This window comes from Periophthalmus magnuspinnatus, chromosome 23, assembly GCF_009829125.3.
Source record: "Periophthalmus magnuspinnatus isolate fPerMag1 chromosome 23, fPerMag1.2.pri, whole genome shotgun sequence".
Classification (NCBI taxonomy): domain Eukaryota; kingdom Metazoa; phylum Chordata; class Actinopteri; order Gobiiformes; family Gobiidae; genus Periophthalmus; species Periophthalmus magnuspinnatus.
This window is the reverse complement of record NC_047148.1, coordinates 22,319,394-22,338,794: the sequence shown is the minus strand read 5'-3', so window position 1 is coordinate 22,338,794 and position 19,401 is coordinate 22,319,394. Positions and strand designations below refer to the sequence as shown.

Here is a 19,401-nt window from a genome sequence, read left to right as displayed (position 1 = left end):
TTTAATACATTCAAACACAATGCTCATTTTTGCATGTGGACAGTGAGATTGTTGTTAGCAGACAAGTTTCCATGTGCTGCATATGTGAAGGACCCCACTAAGGCCCTTTATTGCACTTTGTGTTTAAAATGATAGAGTATGTAGTAGAGAAATCTAATAGACTAATGTACAAAAAGAATGTCTTAAACAGAAAGAAAGACTACTCCCTCCCAGAAAACTTGAGAAATAATTTCACTGATCTTTCAAAGAAAAAATCTCTGAACAGTTTTGTGCAGTTATGTTTAACCTCTGTTTTTGTCGACAGTACTGTAATATCTCTCCAACTTCAAGTTACGTTCAAGACCAGACACATAAAGCACATCTCACACCACCAGGATCTTCACTTCATCTTGTTCGTCAGGCCTGTAAAAGAATGGGATGCAAGGATTTTCACCCAAGAAAGGGGGCGCACGTGGTACTCCCTGGGGGTTCTGGATCTCCTGCAGCAGCTGCATTATCTGCTGTGCTGTTCCGTCTTTTGGCACTAAAGGTTTAGGTTCAGTCTGCGATGGCCCAGGTGCAAGAGTTTGTGACGAAGGACCATCGACAGCTGTGGCTGGTTCTGATAAAGGAATGACCTCCATGGCTTCTGTAATTACAGACGCATGTTTAAAAAAAAAATACAATTAAAACATTACAATAATGTTGTCTTTACCTTCTCCACTGACGGCATTTAACTCTGTGTGAGAATGGTCTTCTGAGTGGAAGTAGTCTTGGCCAAGAGGGAGTAGATCAGGGTTGACTTTGCCTGCGACGGTGCTGTTGTAGCAGCTGTACCACTCGTTTCTTTCAGATACTAGTCTCATAACCAGATCCTGTAGCTCTGCTAGCTTTGCCTGATAAACACAATAAAAATAAATCAACAAAAATGACAAAGACAAAAACTATATACAGCATCATCATTTGCCCCACCTTCATCTCCTCCTTGTCCTGGGCCAGCATGCTGATGTACTGCTCCTTTTCTTGGTGCTTCTGCTTCATGATGGCGCGTTGGTTCTGATACAAGGCGATATACTCTCCTAAACAGGCACAGACACATTTTGTTTGAACATTAAACGCAGAATAGTGTGACTTAATGTTCAGTTATTGTCCGTTTCACTCACCGATCGTGTCGGTCTCGCCTGACAGCTGGATGCATCTGTGCTCCAGCTCTTCCACTCTCTCCTTCAAGTCGGCCTTTTCCTGCATCAGGGAAGTGAAACGCTGCTGAAGTTTGTCCATTGCAGCTTGCAGAGCCTGATGGACCTCCACTGGCACCCCACCTTCTAAATCAGAAATTAAAAACGAAATTCAGTTTGTATCCAAGGCGATAATTTGAAAATAGCGCTGGTCGAGTGGATACCAGAGTTGTCGTGATTGTGTTGACAGTGGCTGTGTTCCTCCTGAGAATCAGATGTGTGAGTGTGATGTTCGACGCTGAAGGCCAGAGACGCCTGATGCCGCGCCGCCATGTGCAGTCTGTGCTCCTCCTCCAGCCGCCTCCGAGCCTCATCCCGCTCGGCCTCCACCCGAGCCAACGTCCCACGGATAAAGTCCTCCTACAGGTCAGCACAAGGAGCAAATGACAAACTTTTATTATTATATGACCCACTAACAGAATGACAATGAGTATCAGTCGTACCATCTCTTTCTGGCTTTCAAAATCCTCTGGAATAACTATTGAGGAAGACGTTTGTTCACTTTCTTCTGGTTCATGATGCTCAATCCCATCACCTAAGAAAGTAGAATACCAAAAAAGCAGATTAAGACTGGCCAAAAACTCATCAAACAGAAAATCGAAGTTTACATACACTATATAAAAAAGACATACACTTTTTTTCTCACCGTCTGACATGAAATCAGACTAAACTTTTCTGGTTTCAGGCCAATTAGGATTACCAAAATTATTTCTATTTGCTAAATGCCAGAATAATGAGAGAAGGATTTTTTTTCGACAATTTTTCATAAGTTTTTTCAAAGTCAGATGTTTACATACAGTAAGTACTATGCATTTAAACAATTTGGGAAAACCCAGATGATGATGTCATGTCTTTGGAAGCTTCTGATAAGTAGTTAATCAGAGACACACCTGTAGATGTATCTAAAGGCACACCTGAAACACACCGCTCCTTTGTGTAACATCATGGAAAAGTAAAAAGAAATCAGCCAAGAAATCAGAAAGAATTGTGGACTGGCACAAGTCTGGTTCATCCTTGGTGCAGTTTCCAGACGCCTGAAGGAGCCACGTTCATCTGTTCAAACTATTATACACAACTGTTTGGCCATAATGAGCACTGGTACATTTGGAGGAAAAAGGAGGAAGCTTACAGCCTGAGAACACCATCCCAACAGTGAAATACGGGAGTGGCAGCATCATGTCCTGGGGTTGTTTTGTTTTCAGGAGGGACTGGTGCACTTCACAAAATAGATGCATCATGAGGAAAGAACATTATGTGGAAATATTGAAGCAACATCTCAACACATCAGCCATGAAGTTAAAGCTCGGGCACAAATGGGTCTTCCAAATAGACAAAGACCAGAACTGGTGACAAAGAGGCTTAAGGATAACAAAGTCAATGTTTTGGAGTGTCCATCACAAAGCCCTGATCTATTAAAAATGTATGCACAGACCTCAAAAAGCAGGTGTGAGCAAGGCGGCCTACAAACTTGGCTCAAATAGAAATAATTTTGGTAATTCTAACTGACCTATAACAGGAAAGGTTTAGTCTGATTTCATGCCAGACAGTGAGAAAAAAAAGGCTTTTTATATAGTGTATGTAAACAAAAAAAATAAAAAATAAATAACTAAATAAATAAAATAATAATAATAATGATAAAGGTTAGATCTAATAATTGCCTACATGATTATTGAACTTGTTTAATGCCATTTCAAACTGGTTTTAATACAGTTCATGTTTAGTTTGGAAAATAAAACTGCCAATAGTGTACGTGTAATTTATAATACAATAACATTTTAGCTTGAAATAAGAAAAAAACATACTGAATTTCAAGTCATTGAAATGAGTCAGTTCTCATATAAAGGTTAACATTCTGAAGTCAGATTAAATGTACTCGTATTGTACTTGTGTCAACATCAGCTTTGAGCACAAACATATCCCACCTTGAACTCTGGGTGGAGTGGCCAGTGCTGAGCTGTTGAGCAGTTCTGTCACTTCAGTTTTCAGCTGTTCATTGTCCTTCACCAGTTTGTCCAGGTGGTCCTGTAGGCACACAGAGTCAGAGGGAGTCAGAGGGAGTCAGAGAGAGTCAGAGAGAGTCAGAGGGAGAGAGAGGGGGAGAGAGAGGGAGTCAGAGGGAGTCAGAGGGAGAGAGAGGGAGTGGGAGTCAGAGTCAGAGGGAGTCAGAGGGAGTCAGAGGGAGTCAGGGAGAGTCAGGGAGAGTCAGAGAGAGTCAGAGAGAGTCAGAGAGATGTTGCTGACAGTGTTTTTCATGGGGGTGGGTGCAGTAGATACAGACCTGTGCTTCTTTGAGCTGGTTGTGGCTGAGCTCCAGCTGCACTCGGCCTTGGCTCTCCTCGTGCTGGAGCCGATCCATGATCTGGCACTGCTGCAGATACTGACGGTGAAGCTGCTCTCGCTCTGAGGCCATGGCCTGGTACCCAGCAGAGTACTGCTGCAGGTGGACAACCAACTGCTCCCTCTGCTCAAGCAGACCTTGGACCTCTTTACCCTTTTCTTCTAACTGGAGCAACAAAATCACTTCAGTTAGACCATTATGAGACTGGTGTGGACTGAAGAGTAATAACAACAAGCTGAGCACAAGCACAATTATTTCTCAAATGACATGAAATTGAAAAGTACATTTCCACTTTAGAGACTAAGGAGCATTCCAACTCATATTACTACATTCTGCTACTTATTGTCCCAATTCTTCCACAGGGCTTTTGAGTTACAAAACAGCCATAATGCTGTACTTTTTTGCATTTCAAAACATTAACATGTAACAGTAATTTCTTCCTGGTGGCTGCACTGAAATGGAGCGAAGGAACAATTGGTTATATAGTTTCGTGTAAACTGTGCTACTAGAGTTAAGACAATGGCTTCAATCTGATATATTGGTGATACTGTGCTATTTTTGATATTGTGATATTGGTTCTTGGCCCTTGCAGAATTATGAATGCATAACTTGAGCAAAGGATAAAACTCATAAAACCAGAGTAAGTGTTAAATACCTGCTCTTTCACATTGTGCAGCTCCTCCTGTATTTCACCCATTCTTCGAGCCAACTCCTTTTTGACATGTTGCTCTGACTGGATGGCCGTAGTCAGTTCCATGTTCTCATTAGTCTGATAAAATGGTCATAGTAGATTTAGCAGAGTGGTATGTATGTGACTGTGTATGTGACTTGAACTAATCACATTCTTTAACATGCCATTCACAACATTTAACGCCTGAGTTGAAATTACTCACAAGTTTGACAAAGCCATTTTGCAGCTCTGCCAGCTGATCTTTGAGCGAGCGGTTCTGGGTGAGTGCACGGCTGATCGTGGCCTTGTCAGACTGAACATCCTCCAGCATGCGCCGCCGGTCCCCTGCCTCCTGAGTCTGACTCTGCAACTGCCGCTCCAGCTCATCCAGACGGGCTTCCTGCTCCGTACACAGGCGACTCAGCTGCTCATTATCCCGCAACTAGAACACATGTTACAAAGCAATTAGGGCTAGGTGGGAAAGCAAAGATTTAACATTATACTTATACACATAATATACAAATATACAATTAACTGCATTATTGCCTTTTAGTTTTCCCCATCCTCTCTCACTCAGTGCCATCTACCTCTGCTCAACTTTCCTCTGCTGCATGTCATTTGTGTCATTTCTCATGAGTTTAATTCAAGTTTATTTAGGTACCACATTTAAAAACAACTTCAGACAAAATGTTGTGATAGGACGATAGGAAAAGAACAACAAAACACCACGATATCCTCTATAGCTACTTTTAAATGCCAGGGAGAAGAGTTGGGTTTTCAGACCAGTCTTAAACTGCATTAAAGACTGAGAGGGTCTAACAGGCAGAGGGCGCTGTTCCGTAGTCCGGGCACTGCCACAGAAAAGGCTCTGTCCCCTCTGATCTTGAGCTTGGCTTTGGGCACAGCAGGAGGAGCTGCACAGCTGACCTCAGGGCTCTGGGTGAAGTGCAGGGCTGCATTAACTCCCTCAAATAAAGAGTGTGAAAGTGCAAACATTTAAAGTAAACAGGGAGCCAGTGCAGGTCTCAAGGCACATGTGTGATCTCGTCTTAGTCTTTGTCAGCAGACGAGCTGCAGCGCTCTGGGGAAGACTCACCGGCTTGAAGCCCTGTCCTTGTGAGAAACATAAAATCCAGTTTCCACGGAGTGAAGAGATCATTCAAGAAAAATGTTTTATTAGCCAGTGATCCAGCATTCAAAAGGCCAAAGCAGAGTCACATCCTCAGGACCCTGTGTAAAGCTACGGCGCAGTGGCCAGAGGCCTCCCAAATCCACACACACGTTTGGCTAGACACTTTTGCAGCAGTGACACCAACAGCAAGTGCGCACAGGACTCCGTGAGAGGTAAGGAAAGGAATAATGCCAGAATTGGCCCTCCAATAAGACCTTACTCTCAATAAAACGCCTCTGCATTTTCCACATGGTCTGGAGCGCTTTCTCTGGGAGGAGACAGGTGAGCACAGCAGGTAGGCCAGGACTGATGCCAAGTGAGGAGGGAATCTTGATCCTCAAAACTGTGGTTAGGAAACCATTCATGAGATCGCTTTAGGTCATAAGTGCCTAGCGATCATTGACAGTCCAGAGATCTTAGCACAAAACACAAAGTACTGCCACAGAAGGCAACAGTTTAAGCAGAGCAGGTCAATGAGAGCCAGGACACACAGGCACCATCTTGGCTAGTATCGAAACTCAATAGTATATAGTCAGGTACAGATGAATAGTGTGACTCCAGACAGGGGACATTACCTGTGTCTGGTATTGTGCACTTAAGGCTTCATTCTGTTGCTGTATATTGTTAAGTGCCTGCTGAAGAGCCACTTCACTCTCTGACGGACCGGTGGACTGTGGCTCTGCTTCATTTGGAGTCTCTTTTTCTTGGGAAAATGTTGCTGAAACAAATAGTTTTTCTTTAAAAACATGATACATATTTCATATCTGAGGGGGATATAGACAAAAGTTAGTCAGTGCACTAACCTATAGATTCTTTTAGCTCTTTCACGCTTGCCTCCAGTTCTTGAACTCTGCTAATATTCAAGTCTCTCTCCTCAGCCACTAAGGCAACCTGCACAAACATGCACAATTACTTTTCATGATTTAAAACATTTTACAATATAATACAGAATCCTAAATTTACTTGGGTTAGAAGCTGTTCTGTTTTGTCCTTCCACACACGGCCCTCCTCCTGGATTTGCTCCACATAACGGTCTCTTTCTGCCTTTAGTTGCGAAACAGACTCCATCAGCTATAAAATTAATAAAAATAAGGGATATTTGGATTAATTAACTTTGGATTAATTAAATACAAAATGTCAAAATGCGGAACATACCTGGTGGGTTTGTGATTCTAGTTGCTGTTTTTCTTCCAATATTATCTGGTGTTGATTTGAGCTGGTTGGGTCAGACTGAGAGGAGCACTGAATGAAAGGACCAAACAAAGGTTTTCATTACTTTGTACAATCTTAAACCCTACACACTGAAATAATTAATTTCAACTAAATACCACACGTACCTGCTGCAACATCAGGTCAGCAAGCTCAAGCCTCTTATGAAGATCCTCCAGCTCCAGTTTCATACGTGCATTTTCCTGGGTTATGAGCTTAATTTGTTCAGACATCTCTGAGCTTTGTTGCTTTGATTCCTCACTCACATTACTTTTCCAAAAACAAAAGATAAAGAGTAAGAGTAAAAGACACTGCACCTGCATTTACTGCAGTAAAATATGAGATAAATTATAGATATAATATGGCAATATGCAGTGTACTTACTTGATTCTTAACACTTCTAATCTCAGGTTGTCCCTCTCCTTCTCAAGCTCTTTGTTATGCTGAATACAAATAAATTATATATAATAAACGAACTCACAAACCAACATTGTGTCCCAGTCCAGACAAAAATATCAAACCTTCTCCAAGACTTTCTGTTGCGTTGAAACAGTGGAAAGGGTCCTCTCCAACTCGGACACTCTCTGCTTTGTTGATTGAAGTCTATTGTTTAATTCTTCTGCCTCAGCTTCGCACAACAAACAGAATCAATGATGAATGGGGACTGACATATGACAAATATTGGATCAGAAAAAGACATCTGATGTACCTGATTTTTGGCGTGCAGCTTGTTGAGTATACTGCAGGGCAGTTTGCAGTTCTGATTTTTCTGATACTAATATACCAATTGTCTGGATATGAACCTTATGTGAAGAAAACACATCTGTTTTTAACAATTAAAAAGTATAAAACATCTTTAGAAGGAAAGAAAGCTTACCTGTAACTGCTCTCTCATGGCTGACTGCTCTTTTGCAAACTTCTGTTCAAATTCTTTGCGGTCCTGAAGAGGGGAAAAAGGCACAATGTAACGATAAAACACAAAAATGAGGAGTCAGGGAAAAAAATGAAATGCAAATCACCTTTTGTAACTGATCAGAAAGTTCCTGGGACTGCTGTGTCTATAGAGCACAGAAAACAACACTTTAGGCATTAAAGCCTCACTGTTACAGCATGTGTCGTTCAATGTTGTCATTTTTCTCACATTAAACCAATAAATGAGTAGAATGATGAGAAATAACTGATATAGCAGGATTGTATGTGAAACAATAGAAGCATGCATACATTTTGAAGCATCTTGGTCAGATCAGATGTACAGTGAGGGAGTACATGCACTATAGCTGCACAGTGGACAGAGAACGCAGCTTCTTACCAGCTGCTCCACTTTGGTATTGAGCTGAGAGTTTGTGGTGTTGCTGGACTCCAAAGCAGCTGCCAGCTCCTGATTGCGATTCTGTCACATGCACACATGCATCAAAGATAGAAAAAAGACAGAATACCATACAATAACAACAAACTTGGAGCTTATTTGTTTAATCAACTCGATAATTTCTATTTTTTTGGCATTTGTAGGTAGAATATCAATTTTTGTTTTGTGTCATGCACCTAAGGTCCTGCCCACATGTGCAAATCATATTCACATTATTGAAAAAAGCCTATTTAAAACAAAGGGATAAATCACGGAACATGAATCAAATGTAAAATAATTCATCAACACAATAAACTGATTCACATACCTCCAGTTCTCTTTCGCCAACAGAAGGCGCAACATCTCCGTTGACATATGCAGTGGATGACTAAAAACAGAAATGTGCATTTGATCAAACAACTGTTCACTGTTTTCATGTTGAGTCTCATGGAAGCTGCAAAACACTACACATGGATTTTAACTTTGTGTTTAAGAGGAGCCATTTTGAGATAATTATGTATATATACTATCATATTTCGTTGTGAATAGTTATTTGCTTTGGCAATGAGTCAAATAATTGCTGCTGGTGGAGTGAGGGATTGTTCAAACCACAAGCTCAACAGGTTCATTTAGTATGTACAAAACTGGCTATGAAAATTCCATGTGCGTATTAGCTGCATGGAGTTAACCCATGTTTACCGTGTTTTCCTTGTCTTACCTCAGATACCAGGCCATTGAGCTGCTGTGAAAGTTGGCGCAAACTCTCAGTAGAAGACAAGGGTCTGCAGAATACACCAGGAGAGCGGTTACTCACAGTTCACAAGTCAAAAAAAATAAAAACACAACTATAAGAAGTCAGGCACTCACCGCAGTTCTTCTGATAAACCTCCATTCCCATTTGCATCAGAATATTCCTGCCAAAACAGTGAAAAGTGGATGAGACAAGTTGGAGTAACAAAGATGATTGGAATCGCTAAACAGTTCACAAAGAAGAGAACAAACATAACCACATGAATACGTTTTGCTGTTCAGTTTAGACCTACAAAGTGGAGTTCTCATGTTACCATTTACTTGATACAACAAAAGGCATTTCTTTTTTTAATTTGATTTCAATTTTCTTTGCATTGTTACTTTGTTTGGTCTCAGGATTCTGAACCATATCAACTGTATAAAAATAAGAAAACGAGACACACACCTGCAGTTCACTGTTGTGACTGACAAACTCAGTGTTAGTATTATTAGTGTTAGCGGGGTTAGACACTGCTGAGTTCTGAGCCGACTCCGGACTTGGGTCCTCGTGCATAGGAAGAACTGAGGGCGCCAACGGCTCCACATCAGAAAAGGTCTAGACACATAAATGCACACACATTTTAAGCACAAAAACATCACAACATAAAAGATTTACAAAGAGAATGCAGCATAGTTGTATCAGTAAGATGCAACACAATTAGTAAAGGCTGCTGCTAAACATTCACTGTAGAAGTCATTTCAATTATTGCATGCATTCAACTCATGTGACTTACTGATGCTTTAAAAAGAAACTATAACATTACATTAAAACATAGCTGGATCGTACAAATACATATGTAGGCTGAAGAGGAGGAATGCAAGAATGCAGAAATGCTAGGACAGACAAGAACGACAGTAAAGAAAGACACACAGCTCACCTGGCTGTGTTCAAATGGAGGGAGCACTAGTCCATTGCTTTGACTAAGAGATTTCAATATATTGTCAAACTACAGAGAAGGAAAGATAAGAATAGAAAGAAAACATGAAGAGAAAGCTATTTAGAACAGACATACAGGATTAGCTGCAGTTACTAGGTACAATGGAGTAACTATAGAATAAGTAGAAAAGAAGGCTGCGAAACAGGAGGAACTACGAGTCCTCAGAGCTTCACAGGGCATCAGATACATTTAATTTGTTCATACACCAAAAACAATCACAAGTAAATATGACAGTCATCCGGCTTTAAAACTACAGGATTTTAAGTGCTTGGTAAGCGTGGTAAAGAGTTAGTGAAGCCGGTGTTAGGATCACACACAGTCACATGATGCTAGCTAACTCCACTGTATTTGTCTTACTTAAAATATTGTTCAGATACCAGCCGTACACTATATCATTTTGGCCCATTTCAGACAAAAAAAAAAAAAGAAAAACTGAAGAGCATAACTCAAAAACGTTCTAGTGAGACAAGGGCAAATCTTAACGTTAAAACCAAAGACGAGCTGTGACGGATAATCTCTGTTAGATTGTGACAGAAAAAACCCTCCAGAGACAGATTAAACAATTTGTGCTTAACAATATGCAGGACCACATGTTTAATTCTAATTTAATCACTCTTAGTCCATAGACATAAACATTGCAAGTAATCAGTGCTAACTTTGGCTAACGAGCTCCACGTGACACACACACAGGTCAAAGTTGAAGCCAAGAAGTGGAGACAGATTTAGCGCCGTTATTTTTGCCCCAATCGCATTCCCACTTTGTTCTCTGCACATCAAAATGTTTTTAACAAACTAGTAAGTAAAAAAAGAAAAAATAATAAAATTATAAGAGTAATGAAGCTAAAGAGATGGCTGTGCGCATACACAAGTACGACAAAATTACAACTAATTATATTACATCTCAGATAAATATTTATAGTACTTATATAGTTCTAATAAATAGCATTATTGGGTCTAGTGTTTGTCCCTTTTCACACAAACATTTTTTTTTACCATTTCCTTCCACTTACTCTCACAAACTAGAATGACTTGCTAGTCTAGTATGCAGATAGAAAAAAAAAACCCATTCCTTTACAAAAAATTAAGATCATATTTACTAGTGATGCACGATAATGGAAATTTCAACAGACACAGATAATCAATAAAATAAAACTGGTAATACGGTTTAAATGAGGCAGTTTTTTAAAATGTAAAACTTTTTTGTATTTGTTGTTTTAGGTCTAATGCCTAAAAGATGACATTTACAAACATGAAGTAAAAGTATTGGGTTGTAGCTGTTCATGAGTTCAATAAATGAATTTTACATCTAAGTCCTGGTAGTGTGTCATAAAGGCCTGCATTAATTCTTCTTGCCACATTGTAAATTCCGTTTTTATGCTTCAGAGACGCCATAGTCCATCTGTGGGTTTCATGGCATAACAACAAAAAGGAAAAGGGCGGGCACGCAGCATCGTAGCTGCTCCTTTACCATGAGATGGATTCTGACTGATGAGAAGTGAGAGTGGAGAGAGCAGATACACTCTGTCCTGTAGAACGGCCGTCTGCATTGGGCTGTTTAGCAAAACGTGTTTGCGTGACACATCTGCAGACGGAGCAAATAGTTGCACAGTGGCTGAAACACATGTTCTTCTGTTTGACTGAGAAGTAACACACAACTAGATCCTTGCATAGTCCAAGCCCATCAGTCCGAAAGCATCGATGCCAAGCTCCAACGCTTATAAAGCCTCATTCAGTCTTGGCTGCCTCGTATTTTCACTCAGCGTTGCTGTGAAAACTTTTAGATGACTTGTTAGATCTAATGTGAGAAACCTGTACCCCTCCCCCTCCTGTGTCGTGGGGCTGATACAAAGTGGTTTCAATGAAAAATCTTTCCTCCAATGTAAAAGAAGCCTGTATATGTATATACCTCTGACCCAGGGGCGCTGTGTGCAGCTTGAGCAGGGGGTGGAGCTCAGAGTGAGCGGCTGAATCACTGTATTTTGGGATTCCAATTATTAAATTACCAGTAAAATGTGTATTATTTGCATTATCGGTATGATGTCACAATTGCCATTATCGGCCAATAATTTTCGGTGACAGATACTATCGTGCATCCCTAATATTTACCTGTGCCCTACACAGACCATTTATTAATCTGTGATAATGTTTTCTTTATACATTTGGAATGTGTGTCTGTGTTCACATTATTGTGATTGTAGGTAATTATTTAGAAATGAGCACTTACATTGACATGATCAGGAGAGCTTCTTTCTTCAGAAGATAGATCAAGTTGATTTCCTTTAACTTTTCTTTTCTTTTTTGCCCCTGCAACAACTGCTTTTTCCCCTCCAGGGCTGGCAGGGGAGCCCTTCTGCTGAAACTCCTTTAGCTGATGACCAAAAGAATAAAACATGTTAGACAGTTACACCAAATTTGACTACCTGACTGTAATCACAACATGCTTCACCGAACGAGCCGATCGATCCTGTACAACCAAAAGCAATACTGTAAATCATATATCCTTATGTATTTCTCATCATGCAGCTGTAGTGTAAATGCTGACGAGTCATTTCCTGCGTAAGCTTCATGCTCCAGCTGATGGGCCAAACACCAGCGCACACATCAGGACCAGAAACACGGGGTCAGCTGTCAAAACAGTCTGTGACACACCAGCGTCACCCCAAAACACAAACTACACTATTCCCGTGGTTGACATTGTGCCAGATGGTGCCAGTTTGCAGGAAATCCAAGAAACTAAACTGCACAGATATGAAAGGACTACACTCATGTACACAATCTATTCCTTTAGTTAGCGCGAGGGGCTAGTTAGCTTTAGCAGTTGCGAAAAACTAATTTAAAAAAAAGCTTAAAAGGACACACATTGAGATACGTGTAACAGACATGGATTTGACACATAATAAGAAATACTCTAAAGTCGACATGTCCTTTTGGTTAACTATAACAGGCATAATTTGTGAAAGTTAATGTTTTCCCAAGAGGCCGTGACAAAGCACCGGGCTCTCCTGCGCTGTCAACCCGGAAAAGTAGCACCAGAGTCCGGCCAAGCGGCAGCTCAGCCCCCGGTCAACGTGTAAAGCCAACGGTCCAGATCCCGGAAGCGCATTTTACAAATTCAAAGACATGTCTGAACCACACGAATAGCGTATCAACACTGAAATGAAGAAAACAAATCACTAGTTTACCTTTTTCTTAGCTGCAGCGAGTTTAATTTGCCTACTCTGGTCGGCCATCCTGCTGCTGTGAACAACCACCGAACCACGTCATCAGTCTGGAACGTGCGGCCGACAGAGGGCGCCAAAGAGCCCGGCCTGGGAATACTGACAGTCTGCGGCCGACAGAGGGCGCCAAAGAGCTCGGCCTGGGAATACTGACAGTCAGCGGCCGACAGAGGGCGCCAAAGAGCTCGGCCTGGGAATACTGACAGTCTGCGGCCGACAGAGGGCGCCAAAGAGACCCATCCTGCAAATACTGTACTGAGAATCTACGGCCGACAGAGGGCGCCAAAGAGCCCGTTCCACAAATACTGACAGTCTTATGCTACTGTATAAATGTGCATATGGGGTTTGTTAAAGGACCGCACTCTCAGATGACCTTTTTTCCACTTTTTGGTTACATTTTGGTTAAATACTGACAAATATGACCTTTTTTCCACTTTTTGGTTAGATTTTGGTTAGATTTTGGTTAAATACTGACAGTCTTAATGTTATAAATGTGCATCCAGGGGCACTGACATTACTGCAAAGTGGGTTTGTTAAAGGACTCCACTCTCACCTGACCCTTCTTTTCACTTTTTGGTTAGTGATTTTCCTCTCAGTTAAATGTATTTTATATAAACAAATGAGCTATATAATGAACTACACTAATGCTGATCTAAGTAACTGTACATGTAACAGTATTCATGTCTTTTTACTAAAAATAATAACATGAAATGGATTATGACATGGCATTTAAAAATATAGGCCTATAATTGGTGTCATATTTGCTATTCCCATGACAATGTCCATCGCTACCGTTACTTTTCTTTACTTGTTTTGAACTAATTCATATTCATATTCACAAATCATCATGAACCAACATGGAGGCTAATTATGTTCCCGGTTGGAAAAGTAGGCTAAAAGTGTGGGAATGGTTCTGTTTGTTGGTCCTGTTAGTTCTGCCCTGGACCAGTTCTGTTTTTTACCTGATTTGGACTTATTTTAAGAGCTAAATCTCTGCCTTGTTTTAAGATCCAATTGAAGTAAAAAATAATCATTCAAACTGTTTCTAATGTCGATTGTATTGGGAAAATAACTCAGGTACTAAAAGGTTGACTGATATCCTCAAATAAATTATTAGGGGGTTAAAAGTTAGAAATTGTTAAAAAGAAAAGCTTCGGTTTTATTTTGTGAAGAGCAGAAATGTCTCTTTATTCTTGGCGAGACAAGCACAGGTTTTAGCTGCAGAAAACTGAAACGCTGATTCCCCACGTTTAGCCCTCGTTTAGTCTTGGTTTAGTCCTGGTTTAGTCCTGTTTCAGTCCAGTTTAGTCCTGGTTTAGTCCTGTTTTAGTCCAGTTTAGTCTTGGTTTAGTCCTGGTTGTTTAGTCCTGGTTTAGTCCTGGTTTAGTCCTGGTTTAGTCCTGTTTTAGTCCAGTTTAGTCCTGGTTTAGTCCTGTTTTAGTCCAGTTTAGTCCTGGTTTAGTCCTGGTTGTTTAGTCCTGGTTTAGTCCTGTTTTAGTCCAGTTTAGTCCTGTTTTAGTCCACTTTAGTCCTGGTTTAGTCCACTTTAGTCCTGGTTTAGTCCTGGTTTAGTCCACTTTAGTCCTGGTTTAGTCCTGGTTGTTTAGTCCTGGTTTAGTCCTGGTTTCATCTGATCTAACAAATTCCCATCTTACTGAATAAATACTAATAAACAGCCTACGTTTCTGAAAAAAAAAAAAAAAAAAAATGTTGGTGTCTATTTCCATGTAGTATTTTGTAACGTGGACCTACTGTTCATAAACACAGGACAATAATTAGGCTGTTTCAAAATGAAGCTCAAATGTTAGGCTGCTTTAAAAAAAGGTTCACTGACGTCTTTAATGCCTCCCTGTGGTTGTCAGACAGTTTCACAGGAAGCTACAGAAATACCAAGGTTGACTCTTTTTACACGTTGGCTACAGTCAAATGGAAATAGGCTGTAGTTCAAAAACCAACTAAAAGTCCATAGTTGAACTGACCCTAGAGAACATTGTCTATTCATTATTATGTAAATCAGAGGAACATTGCACAAGACTGGCTCACCCCTAGCAAGTTGTATGTTGGGGTCTTAATGTGCATGTGTGTTGAAATGCTTAATGTTTTGAGTTTTGGACAGTTTGTTTATCTAATATTTGGCCAGGTCTTACAAACCACAGCCCAGATGTTCATAGTGCATCCTAGAAATTTCCAATAGAGAGAAAACAGGCAAAAAATCTTAACCCATTTACTTGTATGAGTTATTCCAAATGGTTATTCTTTATTTATAATTCACACATTCATTCATTTAACCCAAAGAACATGATAAATCCTGTTATTCATTGTGCAATATAGCCCTACACTTCTTCGTGGGTCTCGGTGACTTTGATTGTCTGCACTGTAGATAAAGACATGGAGATTGTGTAACTGAATAAAACATGTATTTTATTGTTTTAGAGTCAAACAGGGCCGTGATAAAGAAATGTATGAGATTAATGAAAAACTCTTCCTTGTATAACAGAGTGGCATGTGGTTGCACCAACTGTAACCATGATTGCGTCGGGCACGTGGTGGACGCACAGCCAATCAGCGCGCTGCACCGGGCCAGTGGGCTGACGTCACCGCGCACAGGACTTTGCAAATCAGCGGCGGCCAGCGTGCGGGCGTTGGCCAATCAGGAGCTTCCAACGAGCCCCTGCGCAGCCAATCAGAGCGCTCCACGATGAGAGAGAAGTGAAGGCTTATATATGGACAGAGCCGAGCCTTTGACTATCAGTTTTATTCAACCACAAGACAGAAACATACTCAACGTTTTGCAAATTGTGCGGCTCGCGTTCAGGTTCCGTAGAGGCCTTTATATAAACTGACACTTTGAGGTAAGCACATGTTTATTATTTCTCAATTTCATCTTATATTATTGCGTTGTGATTTAGTTTCTCAGCTTTGTGTTTTTAAGTGCGTCTGAACATGCTAGCTAGCCAAAATGCTACATCCGAAATGAATTAATTCTGTGTAAAAACGCGCATAAAAAGAAAGTAAACACAGAAGTCTAAGCGGGGGGTTCATTTTGACCGTAAATGTGGCCCAACGTGGTTTCCTCTCCACCGGCAAAAGGCGAAAGAACATGGCGCTCCACCCATTCTGTTACTCCACTTTTTTCTCAAAGGATAGCATGGCTTAATGGTTGTTTTTTTACATCTTCGGCAGGATTTCTTCTTCATTCATATCGAAAGAGAAGTAGAAGAAATGAAGCTGCTGTGGGTTGTGTTTTTGCTGGTCGGCACAGCTTTTGCCGATGACGACGATAAAAAGGAGAACGTGGGGACTGTCGTTGGAATTGACCTGGGAACGACCTACTCATGGTAAATGGGTTTTCTCTGAATGAAAATGCACTTGTACAGCTTTCTCACAACAGCATATTTAATCTATTTTAAATCCTGCGTCTTTAGTGTGGGTGTATTCAAGAATGGCCGTGTGGAGATCATCGCCAATGACCAGGGAAACCGCATCACTCCATCATATGTGGCCTTCACTAGTGAGGGTGAGCGTCTGATTGGTGATGCTGCCAAGAATCAGCTCACTTCAAACCCTGAGAACACAGTGTTTGATGCCAAGAGGCTCATTGGACGCATCTGGGGTGATCCCTCTGTCCAGCAGGACATCAAATACCTGCCATTCAAGGTATGGTTTGGTCTTAAAGTGCACATTTGGAGCCATGTCGTTTGTAAATGTTGTACTTAATGTTAATAATCTTTAGGTGCTGGACAAGAAGAGCAAACCTCATATCCAAATAGACATTGGAGGTGGTACCATCAAAACCTTTGCACCTGAGGAGATTTCTGCCATGGTTCTGACTAAGATGAAGGAGACTGCTGAAGCCTACTTGGGAAAGAAGGTAATGAATAAGTTACTTTAATTATAATCTAACTGCCTCACAAACCATGATTGTTATGTAATGTTTTTGTTTTTTTTTAGGTCACACATGCAGTTGTCACAGTTCCTGCCTACTTCAATGATGCTCAGCGCCAGGCAACCAAGGATGCTGGTACCATTGCCGGTCTTAATGTGATGAGAATCATTAATGAGCCGTAAGTAGCTGCAGTAGAAACATACTTTATATTGTTTGTTACGTAAAATGACCAATATTATTTGATCTTTTAGGACAGCGGCTGCTATTGCTTATGGCTTGGACAAGAAGGATGGCGAGAAGAATATTCTTGTGTTTGATTTGGGTGGTGGCACCTTTGACGTCTCTCTTCTGACCATTGACAACGGTGTATTTGAAGTGGTTGCAACCAATGGGGACACCCATCTGGGAGGTGAAGATTTCGATCAGCGTGTCATGGAGCACTTTATTAAACTGTACAAGAAGAAGACTGGCAAAGATGTTCGCAAAGACAACCGTGCTGTCCAGAAACTGCGCCGTGAAGTTGAAAAGGCAAAGAGGGCACTTTCTGCTCAACATCAGGCACGTATTGAGATCGAGTCTTTCTTTGAAGGAGAAGACTTCTCTGAAACTCTCACTCGAGCCAAGTTTGAAGAGCTTAACATGGTAAGTTGTAAATCATCATCAGTAACCACTTGAGTTCAATACTGTTTTTGACAAGCTTCTTAAATTATACTTATGACTCTTGCAGGACCTGTTCCGTTCCACCATGAAGCCTGTCCAGAAGGTGCTGGAAGATGCTGACCTGAAGAAGTCTGACATTGATGAGATCGTGCTAGTTGGTGGTTCAACACGTATCCCCAAAATCCAGCAGCTTGTGAAGGAATTCTTCAATGGCAAAGAACCCTCAAGAGGCATCAACCCAGATGAGGCTGTGGCTTATGGGGCTGCTGTGCAGGCAGGAGTGCTTTCTGGAGAGGAAGATACTGGTACGAGATCAGAGCTTTTAGATGTTTTGTGATGGAGGTGCAGAGAAAAGTTTGCTTATTCATTTCATCTTTTGTAGGTGATGTGGTCCTTCTTGATGTGTGCCCCCTGACCCTTGGTATTGAGACTGTTGGAGGAGTAATGACCAAACTGATTCCCAGAAATACTGTGGTGCCTACAAAGAAATCTCAGATCTTCTCTACAGCATCTGACAACCAGCCAACTGTCACCATCAAAGTTTATGAAGGTAAAAACTGTTCGGTTCTCTGCAATACAAAAATCTTTTTAGGCTTAAAAGTTTTCTAATTATTTTATTTTATTTTTTTTCCCCCAATTTAGGTGAGCGTCCCTTGACAAAAGACAACCATCTGCTGGGAACCTTCGACCTGACTGGCATCCCTCCTGCCCCTCGCGGTGTACCCCAAATTGAGGTTACCTTTGAAATTGATGTAAATGGTATTTTGCGTGTGACTGCTGAGGACAAGGGCACAGGAAACAAGAATAAGATCACTATCACAAACGACCAGAACCGCCTAACTCCTGAGGACATTGAACGCATGGTAAATGATGCAGAGCGCTTTGCTGATGAAGATAAGAAACTAAAGGAGAGAATCGATGCCCGAAATGAGCTTGAAAGCTATGCGTATTCTCTGAAGAACCAGATTGGCGATAAGGAAAAGCTTGGTGGCAAGCTGTCAGATGATGACAAGGAAGCTATTGAGAAGGCAGTAGAAGAGAAAATTGAATGGATGGAGTCTCATCAAGATGCTGACCTGGAGGACTTCCAGGCCAAGAAGAAAGAATTGGAAGAGGTTGTTCAGCCCATCATCAGTAAACTTTATGGCAGTGCAGGTGGTCCACCACCTGAGGGCGAGCAGGAAGAGAAGGATGAATTGTAGGCAGGTTTAACTTAAATCACTGTCACCCCTTCCCTTGTACTGGATCTTGTTGCTCAACTGACTCTAAAAGTGAGAGAACTGATTTGGAAGGGAACAGGAAACTACCACCGCCGCCATACATCATACTGAAAGACTTTAAAGATTAGACATGTGAAAGGAGTTCTCTTCGCTGAAAGGCGGAGATATTTGTCAGCCTACATTTTGAGGCTTGCTGCTGTTCTCAGGCAGTTCTGATGGGAGGGGGGTTCTGTAGTGGGATGGGCTCATGAGTAGTGTCTGTGTGTAAATGTTTTTTTTTTTTTCACAGGCAATGTCAAAACTTATTTATTAAATCTGGACATGGATGCTGAAATAAATATTTGTTAGAAAATTACTTTTTGCCTCATCTCATTTGAGTTCAAACTATAAACTCTTCATTATGCTGTCATATATGAATGCTTTAAATTTGTGTAAATGAGACTAATGCTAATTTTATATTTCTAAGAGACACAATACAAATTTGAGTAGAAATCAGTTTGGCTCTCTAAGGTAGAAACACATTTTCATGGCACAAAATTGTATGAGTCTAATCGGTGACAGAATGCAAAAAATCATCTTCAGACAAACTATTGTAGGATCAACCCAAACACACAGTCCATAAGTGCTGTCCAGTTAGATCCTGACTTAGGTCTATGTGCCTAAAATTTACATTTGTTTTCCAACTAGGCAGGAAAATTGCCTACATTTAGTCTAACAGTTACCAAAATCCCCATGATTTT

At 41.0% G+C, this 19,401-nt stretch overlaps 2 protein-coding genes across 5 annotated transcripts; one reads left to right on the top strand and one right to left on the bottom strand.

Moving 5' to 3' along the window:
• Window positions 1-160: 160 nt before the first annotated feature.
• Window positions 161-12,951, bottom strand: golga2 (golgin A2). 4 transcript variants are annotated; one of them, XM_033989159.2, is made up of 28 exons: window positions 12,860-12,951; window positions 11,902-12,045; window positions 9,618-9,686; window positions 9,146-9,295; window positions 8,818-8,864; window positions 8,669-8,732; window positions 8,279-8,338; window positions 7,915-7,995; window positions 7,625-7,663; window positions 7,483-7,545; window positions 7,315-7,408; window positions 7,127-7,233; window positions 6,990-7,048; window positions 6,734-6,875; window positions 6,552-6,638; window positions 6,360-6,467; window positions 6,200-6,287; window positions 5,972-6,114; window positions 4,449-4,667; window positions 4,211-4,324; window positions 3,496-3,720; window positions 3,140-3,239; window positions 1,661-1,752; window positions 1,382-1,577; window positions 1,143-1,304; window positions 952-1,058; window positions 695-875; window positions 161-628 (listed from the first exon to the last, which is right to left on the bottom strand). In XM_033989159.2, the coding sequence occupies exons 1-28, from the start codon at window positions 12,905-12,907 to the stop codon at window positions 363-365; spliced, it is 3,255 nt and encodes a 1,084-aa protein (XP_033845050.1). In that variant the 5' UTR covers window positions 12,908-12,951; the 3' UTR covers window positions 161-362. The 4 variants fall into 4 exon arrangements, with proteins under 4 accessions (XP_033845050.1, XP_055087600.1, XP_033845051.1 ...); XM_055231625.1 differs by lacking the exon at window positions 9,146-9,295; XM_033989160.2 differs by lacking the exon at window positions 9,618-9,686.
• A 2,629-nt stretch (window positions 12,952-15,580) lies between these two features.
• hspa5 (heat shock protein 5) lies at window positions 15,581-19,016 on the top strand. Its single transcript, XM_033989163.2, has 9 exons — window positions 15,581-15,747; window positions 16,079-16,233; window positions 16,321-16,552; window positions 16,629-16,766; window positions 16,847-16,959; window positions 17,033-17,423; window positions 17,509-17,746; window positions 17,824-17,991; window positions 18,084-19,016. Exons 2-9 carry the CDS (start codon window positions 16,118-16,120, stop codon window positions 18,641-18,643), a joined length of 1,956 nt encoding a protein of 651 aa, XP_033845054.1. The 5' UTR covers window positions 15,581-15,747; window positions 16,079-16,117; the 3' UTR covers window positions 18,644-19,016.
• The last annotated feature ends 385 nt before the right edge of the window (window positions 19,017-19,401 follow it).